This window comes from Lissotriton vulgaris, chromosome 7 (genome assembly GCF_964263255.1).
Source record: "Lissotriton vulgaris chromosome 7, aLisVul1.2, whole genome shotgun sequence".
Lineage (NCBI taxonomy): Eukaryota > Metazoa > Chordata > Amphibia > Caudata > Salamandridae > Lissotriton > Lissotriton vulgaris.
In genome coordinates, this window is record NC_141695.1 from 1,699,211,896 (window position 1) to 1,699,223,149 (window position 11,254).

At 45.4% G+C, this 11,254-nt stretch overlaps 1 protein-coding gene across 2 annotated transcripts in view; it reads left to right on the top strand.

Moving 5' to 3' along the window:
* The window catches only part of OGFR (opioid growth factor receptor), a 127,662-nt gene extending 117,119 nt beyond the window's left edge, over nucleotides 1–10,543 (top strand). Inside the window, exon 8 of one of the 2 annotated variants that reach the window (XM_086932831.1) lies at nucleotides 6,679–10,543. In XM_086932831.1, coding sequence (XP_086788957.1) covers nucleotides 6,679–8,770 — 2,092 coding nt within the window. In that variant the 3' untranslated portion in view covers nucleotides 8,771–10,543. The remainder of the gene's footprint in view (nucleotides 1–6,678) is intronic. The other variant, XM_086932830.1, reaches the window with a different exon arrangement.
* The last annotated feature ends 711 nt before the right edge of the window (nucleotides 10,544–11,254 follow it).

The window sequence follows — 11,254 nt, forward strand, 5'->3', positions numbered from 1 at the left end:
GGTCGGGACCGAGATAAAGTTTTTACCGCTCCGCCTTTCGGGCCCAGCACTAAAACACATATCAAAACCTTCCGGCTCGGGACCGAGTCGACCTCCTTCAAGGACTGAACCCAAAACTTCGGTAACGAAAAACAAACCAAGTGATCCCTCAAACACTTCAGCACCGAAACAAACTTCGGGTCCGAAAAACACAGCTCTGAAATCATTGGCACCAAACTCTTCTACACCGAAAATTCTGGCCCCAAGAGAAAAAACTGCAAACTGCTCCTCCACCATCTAAGGAGCCCTGTTTGGATGTTCCGCTTGCCAACACGGACCCCAAACAAAAGGAGCTTGTTATTAACCCTAGAACAGGACACCTTTATGCAAAGTTAACAGCAAAAAAAAGCCAGAATTTGAGGACTCCTCATATCCCTCTAAAGAAAAAGAGTATGGGCACTAACATTTCACCACCACCTCTTTCACCTTCTTTACATTCTCCACCTATTGATCCTAATGTACTCATAACACCCACTAATTCCCCTCAGCCACAATCTCCAGATTATCAAGATGATGGGAATCCAGATGGGGACACACATGGGGATGTGCCACAAGACACTGCTCCAGACCCATGGGTCGACTATAACACTGATCCCAATAATAACGATCCAGACCTATACCCATCTAAGCCTTCTCCTCCAGATGGTAATGTGGGGTTCATTGAACTGCTTAATAGAGCCGCACTGTACCCTGGAGTACAGCTCCATAAGGAGCCTCTTGAGGAAGATGTATTATTTGAGACACTAAGTGCATCGCAAAAGACTACACATACACTGCCTATGCTCAACGGTATGTTAAAACATGTTGATGAGGTATTCAAAGATCTAGTGCGAGCTAGTGTCCTCGCACCTAGAGTTTACAATGTACATCAGGAGTCAGGTTCCATTAGATTCTTTAGTGGTATCAATTGCTTGTAATAAAACACATTTTCAAACAGGAGACGCCCGCCTCCTGATGAAGAATCTAAAGTAATAGATGCCTCAGGCAAAAGAGTAGCAGCGCAAGCAGCCAATCATTGGCACATAGCTAATACACAAGCACTCTTAGCAAGGTATGACAGAGCTCATTATGATGAGCTAGAGCAGCTATTCCAATATCTGATGAGCATAAAAGCTTAAACTCATGACCTCGTCCAGGAAGGGAAGCTTATTTGCAACACTTCAATCAGGTGTGCTCTAGACTCAACAAACAGCTTGTTATACAGCAAAATGGAAGCTGTTTGTTATTTATTGTGATAACAACCAGATCAGCCCGCTTGATGCGTCTGTTCAAAATATAATTTGCTATTTGCTACATTTACAACGCTCAAATTTAGTGTACACATCTATACGCTTACATCTCGCCGCAGAAGCTGCATACCTTCAGAATAGACCGCTGTCTCTTTTCAGCGTGCCTGTTATTAAGGCCTTCATGGAAGGACTCAAAAGAGTTATTCCACCAAGACTTCCACGTGCCCCAGAGTGGAATCTTTAATTTTGTTCTTACCAGACTAATGGGTCCACCCTTTAAGCCATTGCATAAATGTGAACTGCAAATTCTCACTTGGAAAGTTGTTTTCCTCATTGCTATCACATCACTGAGGAGAGTGGGCGAGCTTCAGGCATTAACCATAGAAGAACCATTTTTACAAGTACATCAAAACAAAGTGGTTCTTCACACTAACCCTCAATTTCTACCTAAAGTTGTTTCTGCCTTCCACATCAACCAATCTGTTGAGTTGCCTGTGTTATTTCCTCAACCAGATTCTGTGGCAGAACGTGCTCTACAAACCTTGGATGTTAAAAGAGCATTACTCTATTACATAGAAAGGACAAAACCTTTTCGTAAAAATAGCCAACTCTTTGTCGCTTTTGCTCCACCACACAAAGGTAATCCCATTTCTAAAAATGCAAAGTGAATTTGACCAATTCCCCCTAGTGCACATTCCACCCGCAAACTAGGGGCGTCTATGGCTTTCTTAGGAAACATTCCCATAGCTAACATCTGTAAAGCTGCAACATGGTCTACACCTCACACATTTACAAAACACAACTGTTTAGATGTGTTAGCTAGACAATAAGCTAATGTAGGCCACACAGTTCTACGTACACTATTTCAAACCACTGCAACAGCTACAGGTTACCCAACACTTTGGGAGATTACTGCTGTATAGTCTGTGCAAAGCATGTGATGTACAGCTCACATGCTTGTAACGGAAAATGCTACTTAGCCAGTATGCATCTGTTCTTGGCATGTAGAGCTGTGAATTCACATGCGCCCTCCCACCTCCCCGGGTACCTGTACCTGTTCCAATAAATTCTTACTTAGATACATACACATGGACATCTCTATTCTACTATTACTAACTCCATTCTCACCCTCTGCGGGAAAACAATCTAACAATGAAGTTGATGCACATGCGCACTATCACCGAAAGGAGGAGTCACCTACCTTGTGACTGGAAAAGAATTCTTCGAATAAAAACACAGTGCAAACATCCAGACCCAACACTATATGGCAGACTTATGCAAAGCACTTGAATTTACAGCTCTACATGCCAAGAACAGATGCATACTGGGTAAGTAGCATTTTCCTTATTAGGGGAGGGGGGCAAACAGTCCCACTCCCCCGGCTGATTTCAGACCCAGGATCCCCATCCCCCGGGGTCCGGCCTTTTGAAAACAGAATGTTTTAATAGGGTTGGGGGATTGCGCGGCCCCCCTCCTTGGGATAATTTCGGCCCCAGAGTTCCCATCCCCCAAGACCCTGCATTTTGCGGTGGAGAAAGGAGGCCATGCAGCCCCCCTCCCAGGGCCAATTTCTGAGGGAACCCAACCTTTATAAAACATGTATTACCAATTGGAGAGGGTGGGCTGTGAGCCCACCCTCTCTGATTTCAGCCCCGGGGACCCCTTCCCCTTGGGCCCAGCATTTAGAAATAAAGGTTGGGGGGAGGGGGCTGTGCTGCCTCCTTCCCCCAGGCTGATTTCATCCCCGGGGACCCCATCCTCTGGGGACTGGTGTTAAGAAATGGGGGAGGGGGACTGCGCGGACCCCATCATCCGGGGCCTGGCTATTTGTTCTGTGCGCCCCAGGGCACCCTGTCTCTGTTGGAACCACGAGGGAAGCCTTAATTCCCCCATGACCCCTGCTGGCTCCCTGCCTCCTGCGGGAGCCGGAATTACTTTCAGACACAGGGAGCTGCTAAACATGCCGCTCACTGTGTCTGAAGGCAATTTGTCTGTTTCCCCGTTCGCTTGACAGCGAGAGCATTTTCACTACCTTAAACTCTCATGGGTAGTGTGGACCCACCTATATCTAACCGGCGCGATCAAGCCCCATTAAGAGCCATGTGACTGCTACGTCACCACTATTTCATCCTTCAATGTAACTGTCCAGAACTTTGGTACCATCTGTGAGCCCAACAATGGTGCCGTTCTCAAAGTATGTGATGCCATCTACAAACCTGCCCCTGTTGGACGTTGTCCAGCTCTCCACCCAAACTGAGGAAAACAAACCTAATGCTGGAAACCTCCCTCTGGCACAAATTTGCCTGTGTGGAGAAACCTTTGTTTCATATGCCTTGGACTTGTCGATGAGACAGTCCGAGGACCCGATTTAGTTTGGTGGACAGGGCCCTCCACTTTAGTACCCTGTCCAGAACTGATGGTCCGCCCACTCTGTATAGAGTCAACTGGACCATCATGATTCCACCGGCAGTGCCTTGTCTAGCTTCACTGGCAGAACCCTTACTCCAACTTACCTAGGTTTGGCTGTTGGTGTAAGTCAGGGGTCTCCAACCTTTTGTGTAGTCAGAGCTACTTCTGGCCAGTAAAAATCGTCGTGAGCTACTGAACCCAGAGCAACTTGCGCATTTTTTTGAGAAACCCCCCCACGCCTAGTTTCATTGACTTTAAGCCTAATTTCATCAGAGCCCATACTGTGGTTTGAACAAAATACCCAAGACAGGCCTGACTTAAGAGTTCCCTAGAACACCAAAAGGAATGACTTTGGATTTGTGACGCTTGAAGACATTTCAATTTATAGGTCCAAAATTAAGGTCCAAAATTTCAGAGACACTGCTAACGAGTACAAATTGCTAAACGATAAAGTAGTACCATCACAAAATTAGCTGCAATGCACCATATAATTTGTCTATTTTGGTGCATGATTTTGTCAAACTTGCTGCTGCATAATTTGGTCCCCCAGTGCCACATAATACCAGTGGCCCTGAACCATGGATTAACAGTCATGCCCCCTCAATCCCATGCGACCCATACTCCTCTACTCCCCCCCCCCCCCCCCGCACCTCATCATGAGCTTGGCCTTGACTACTGGACACAGATAACTGCAGAGTTGTAAGAGGCAGTGGTACCCAAGGGCTTGTGGAAAGTGAGCAATCAGACAGCAGCACGAAAATCCTACTGCTGATCCTGGCTGTATCTATTTTTACCTGCCTGCCAAGTAACGGTAACCTATACACATGTGCCTTTCAACGTTTTATTGCTTTTATTGTATTGCCTTTATTATCATTGTTGTGTCTGTGACTGCTGTTGTCTGTCTTCCCCCGCTGCCTGTACGTGGTCTGTGCCCCTTTTTTCTTCCCTCTGTTCCCCTCGCTGTCCCCGTGCTCTCTCTGCCTGGACTTTCCTTCTGTACCCCTCACAGCCCCGTGTCTCTGCCCGGTTTTCCCTTCTGTTCCCCTCGCTGCCCCTGTCCCTCTCTGCCCGTTCTGCCTTCTGTTCTTAGCTGCCCCTTTATTTCTGTATTCTGTATTTTGCCTCTGTGCCATTCGTTTTTTGTGCCCGTCTGCCCTCTATGCCACTCGTTTTTTATGCCTTTCTGCCCTCTGTTACACTCATTTTTGCTTCGTTTTTTTTGTGCCCTTCTGCCCTCTGTTCCACTCGTTTCCCCTTGTTTTTTGTGCCTTTCTCCCCTCTGTTCCACTCGTTTTTCCTTCGTTTTTTGTGCCCTTCTGCCCTCTGTTCCACTCGCTTTCCCCTTGTTTTTTGTACTCTTCTGCCCTCTGTTCCACTCGTTTTTTGTGCCTTTCTGCCCTCTGTTCCACTCGTTTTTTGTGCCTTTCTGCCTTCTGTTCCACTCGTTTTTTGTGCCCGTCTGCCCTCTGTGCCACTAGTTTTTCCCTGTTTTTTGTGCCCTTCTGCCCTCTGTTCCACTCGTTTTTGCTTCATTTTTTGTGCCCTTCTGCTCTCTGTTCCATTCGTTTTTGGAGCCTTTCTGCCCTCTGTTCCACTTGTTTTTGGAGCCTTTCTGCCCTCTGTTCCACTCGTTTTTTGTACCCTTCTGCCCTCTGTTCCACTCGTTTTTTTACCTTTCTGCCCTCTGTTCCACTCGTTTTACCTTCCTAACCGGCGCTGACGCCTTGTCAGCCATCCCTCCCACGGGATCCCTAATTCTACCATTGAGCTTACCTGCAGTGGAAGTCACATCTCCCACTGCCCGACGCTGGCACCCGGCAATGATTTCACAAGAGTCAGACTCTCACAGGAGGAGTCTGCAGCTCCAGGAGAGGAGCGTCATCCTCTTCGCCCGCCCCCACCCCAGCTTGGCTCCAATCCGAGCGGCTGGTTTGGGTGAGGGCGGGCAAATGGAGCCGGAAAGACTAATAGCCCAAAATACCACCAAATACTACTGAAGGGCTACTTCCGAGGTCTCCGCGAGCTACCGGTAGCTTGCGATCGACCGGTTGGAGACCCCGGGTGTAAGTACATGAGACCATCTGCCCTAATTTGAGCTGACCATCTAACGTTCTTTCAGCGTAGCATGAAACATGGCGGTTGCTCAGAAAATATTCAATCCCTTCATTGGAGCCCCTGTGGCAGTGCTCCTCTGAAGTCATAAACCTCTCCTTCAAACCAGTGGAGATCTCTAAATACAACAGGTAACAGTCTACCTGGGCAGAGGAGGTTTTGTCTTACTCTGTCCTGACGGCTGGCGGGCTGCCTGCCAATCTCTAATGGGCCCAGAGCCCACTCTTATCCCTTTTCTGAGGAGTGTAATCACTGTTAATAAGTGTCTTGCATATTTTAAGTTGAATAGGGATTTCATAAGGTGGTTGTGTTCTTTCTGTTGCTTCATGTTCTTCCATCCAACCTTGTTGAGGTATGGATGAAGTTTGGGGAACTGACAACATCGCTCAATGTGGTTCCATATACAGGTTTCTGTCATCATAGGTAGAAGCAGTGCACAGCACATCTGGAACCATCCGACAGCACTCTGGAACTACCGTTATATTATTCGTTTCCAGACTCCGGCTCTGATTTGGATCTCGGTGAAAGGGTTACTCCTTCACAACAATTGGATATAATGGGATTTAGATTACGGTAGACGGGTTATCCGTCGTGACGGAGTAACCCGCACACCAAGATCTAAATCAGGCCTACAGTCTGTTGCATGAATATATTCAAAAGGGAGGAATTTGTTGAAAGATAGATTATCCACCAGAAAAGCGTTTACCAGTGGTAAGTTACTTGTTATTCTTGTGTGTTGTTCCTGTATTCTCACTGGGCACTAGAAGCACAATTTTCTCAATTACCACCTGGAACCGCACTCTTAAATACAGTCATAGATTACCAGTTTTAATATTAACACTGTTTTTCTTTTCTTTTTCTCTTGTCTTTCTCCACCTGCCAACCCCAGGCATTCCCACAATAATCTACGGATAACCCGCATCCTGAAATGCCTCGGAGAGATGGGTTATGAACACTTCCAGGTGAAGCTTGTTAAGTTCTTTCTCAAGGAGACGTTGAAAGAGCGGACATTGCCCAGCGTCAAGCAGAGCGTCCTGGATTATTTCCTCTTCACGGTACGGGACAGGCAGGAGCGGCGGAAGCTTGTTCACTACGCCTGGAAGCACTATCTACCTCAAGATAGATTTGTCTGGGGACCGCATGAGAAACTCAAACGTTTCAAAGTACATCGAAAGTTACCCAAACAAGGTAGCAACTCCTCTGTTGTAAGCCAAGCAAATTTAACTGAAACAGGGGCAGGAAGCAATGACATAGAGGGGGGATTCGCACAGACTCTTGTGGAGGTTGTTGATGAGACTGCCAGTTCAAATAACTCAGAACAGGAAGTTAGGACAGAAACAGTGAGTGAAAATAAATCTATATTAGAGAGCTCTATGGGTGCTGCAAGCGAGGAGGGACAAGCAAAACCAGACCCAAGGCCAACAGAAAGCCCAGAATCCAGTGCAGTGCCAGTAATGAGGGCAGCATCAGAAGTAGAGGATGCGAGAAACTCAAGTGTAGGTGATGCTGAGCACCAAGATTCAGGTGAAGATCAACCTCTTGATCACTTGGGCTCTGAGGCACTAAAGGAAGGTAAGAAAAGAAAACTTCCTGGAATGGAACTGGAAGGTGTTGCTGAAACCTTGCAGCGACCTTTAGTCCATGAAACAAATCCACCGAAACACCTTGAAGAATCTGAAACATTAAAGAGCGACTCCTTAAATACAGAGAGTAACCAAGCTAAAAATGCAGATGATGCACCGCTCCCAGCAACCAAAAAGAAGAAAGTGGATGAGCTGGGCACAGAGCATCTTCAATCGGAAGAAGACTCTAGTCCGAGTAAAAGCCCCACTGATGATGGGAGCGGCCTAGTTCAGCATTCCGCATGCAAAACGAAAGAAGTTTTCCATACAGCACAACTTGTTGAAGGGGAATCCTTAAACATGCCTTCTAATAACCCTGGCAGTCTTCCCAGTGAGTCACATCATATAAAAGATGAGTTTTCAGAAAACAAACGAAAAATAGCACAGTCAACTGATGAGTCAAAACGTGTACAGCCCTGTGACTCCCAACACACTGCCAGCATTCCACCGCAAGGCAAAACCCAAGAAAGCAACCCAAAGACACAAGACCTTGAAAAGTTGGAAGAGGACCACAGCAAGGAAGAGCTAACAGAGCAAACCAAAAATATTATTGTATTTCCGGTGGTTGATGAGAAACCACCGGAGAAGGATCTTCTTGGAGAAGCCCAAGCGGACAACCAGGGGAAGGTATTTAGAGTTTGCAGTGAAAAAACTGGGGAAGATCTAGCACCAGAGACAGATAATCCAGAAAGTGATCCAAAACCAACACACACTGCCTGTCACACACCTCAATTAGGATCATTGATCAGTCAGATGGGCTCTGCAGCACTGAATGGAGAACAGGATCCCGAATTGGGAAGCAATGAAATCTCCAGCGATGGAAGGAAACCGAAAGAATACTGTGACATTCCAGCACCTGCCAATGTTACTGATGAAAATAGAAAAGATGGAAATGAGGGGCGAGTCGAGCACGGCAAGAGCTTGTTGCATCAGGACTCTAACACCATTCACTTTCCATTAAATGTGATGGAGACAAAAAGCATGCCACAGCTTGGAAACAGCAAGCCTGCTGAGGCTTCCGATACGGTGGAGGAGATAAAGGATGGAAATAAGCGTGATGGATCCCAGACAACTGAGGCGTCTGTAGAGGTGAAGCAGGTCTTCAGAACAACACAGGTTAAAGATGCACTGAATGAGGATAAATGCCCAGTTGAGACAGTTGACTGTGGCATTGTACAGACTGATGTCGCGGTGAAGGATTACAAGGGCCTAAGTGAGCAAAAGGACCTTAAATCCGCACAGACAGCTGAGAAGGCCAACAGCCTAACAGGACATCTGGACTCCCAGCCCCAGCAGGTTGCTGATGTGTTGGGAGAGGCAAGTGAGGCAGAAGGGCAGCCATTGGAGAAAAATTTGTGATCTGGTGGATAAGCTTAAGAACTTTACAGAAAACCAAGCCTACTGTCCAGCTAGACAGACATTGAGAATATCAAAGACAACAGGTAATGCGATAAGGGGCGGCTGTGGCCAGGGAGCAGCTTTTCTGGAATAGCAAACCACCAGCTTTAGAAGGAAAAATAAAAGGTGGTCAGTCGGTGCGTCCAGAGCCATTGTATGAAGACAAATGTTTAAGACTGCACATTCGGGTATATCCTTCCACCAGTTGCATGTCCTGAGCTGTGCCTGCATTCACATGCTGTCTGACTTCATGCCTGTTGTAAGAGTCGAGCTCAATCTCAGTAGAGAAAAGGCACTGAATTGAGTGATGACTGACAAATGCACTAATGATCGTAAAGCACTCATCGGAGGAGAGGCAACCTTCCTGCACATTCTGTGTTTCGGATGCCCTCTAAGAGACAATATAGTCAGGCTAGCCGTTGAAGCTGGACGTCTAGACTTCTTCCCCACCAGATCTCTCTCTAGAATTGTTATTGGAGACAAGTGAATCTTCTGGGCCTTTTCCAGACCAGCAGCCCTACCATACACAAAGTCTATGCAAAATGAAATGGCCCCTACTGTTGTCCCTTAAGGTAAACCTGTCACCAGGATTTCCATTCATACCTCGTAATAGCGAAACACCGGCACACACTTCCTTGGGTGGTGCAAAAAAAGAAGCCCGAGAACCAGCTCTTGAAAATTCAACTTTTTTTATCTTTTCAATCCTATCTTTTAATATATTGACAATTTAGATCAAATGGACCTCCAATGCCTACAGTGGCGTTTTTAGGCACATGATTTTAAGAACTCCGCATGTTACAGAACGAGGGAAGATTAATCCTTTTCCTGATTTGAAATTTGTATTTTCTGATTGTATCTGTGTGAGACCAACTGGGTTGATTCTCAGCGCCTCACGATTCTGAAGTCATTTGTGCTATAAAGTATGTTGTATTTTAAAAAAAAGAGTGTCCTTAATGTCTTTTTTATAATAATTTGCGTATTTTAATTAAAATGCTTAGTGAATATGGTTTTAAGGGGGTGGTTTTAATAAGCCCCCCTTAAAACTATATCCACTAAGCATTATGGTGCATAAGGTGAGTCTAGTGACTGGGGTCAGATACAAATGTAACACCATTTAATCTCTGGTGCCCGTTCAGTCAATTCTTTTCTTGATTGACTCATGTAAATTTATTGTTAAAACAACCAAGAAGGGACGGCAGAAGTAATACCTAACAATTTAAGATCTGTGCCAAGAATAAAAGTCACAGTTCTTTATTTCAGAATGTAAAAATAGAGTAAACGTGAATTTCTGGAAATGAATTACCGAATAGCAGGTTGGTTGAGCAAGGAAGCCTGGTATTCTGTAAAAAATATTTGCACCATGAACCTGTTCTAAATTGTATATTCATCTCTTGTGGTTCGCTGTGATTTCGTTTTAAAAACTAATAAGGAACATGTTTTCACCAACAGGGTCAATTGTTGTAACTAGGCCCTGATGATGCAACAAAAAAGCTTTCGGCTGCACTTAATTAATTTTATTGAGAACTTTTCACATGAAAGATGTACATTTCCACTATACAACAGTGATTTTTTTATATCACATTTGAGTATCTTATAATATGAGCAATATTTGTACCTATTTTTGCTTGCATTTCTTGTATTGGCTGCAGCAGCTTGTCAGAGTGTACTACTGCTAAACAATGTGTGTTGGGTGAAAGACAGTTATGTTTTATCACCTGAGTAGGCACTAATTATGATCTACAAGAGTCTTCCTTGTGTGTCTAGGTAGCACCTTTGTGTTTCAATTATCATCTGGAAGGATGGAGTCCACCTGTTTCAGTCTACGGAAGGCCATAAAATGTATTCTGCAGCAGAAGAACTAGGAAATGATAGTGTGAGTCACTCACTGGCTATGATTATGGCCGATTACCTACATGCCTCTCCTGCAGCCACCCCGCTGCAGGAGAGGCATGTAGGTAATCGGCTACGCTCTTTTCTGGCAAACTAATATGTCCCTACCAGAGGCCAACTCTCACCCAACCCCGTGAAGCCCAGAGACCTTAATACAGGAGTCTTTCTTTTTGTCTCTCTCACCCATCTGGGTTTGAGTGACCATTCTACTGCAGATTTTTTGTCAGTAGTTTTAAGGAATCTAGGCCTGGCAGAGCGTTAGTGTGTTCTGAACACCCATTTTCCGTTGGTCCTGAAGAAAACCCGGCAACTTCCACCAGCGGGTTGAAACATGTAGACCTCCAACACATTGATACACATGGTCATAACAAACTGTAATTGTATCCTTCACACATTTTTAATATTGTCCAGTAGTCTAGAAATAAACTTTATTAACAATAGTCATACCAGGACAATTTTTAACACTTTTTTGCACTATTCACACAAAAAAAACCTGCTCCACTGTATTTCAGGTGTCGAAGCACACCCTGATGGCATTCGGCTATCAGGGTGGAC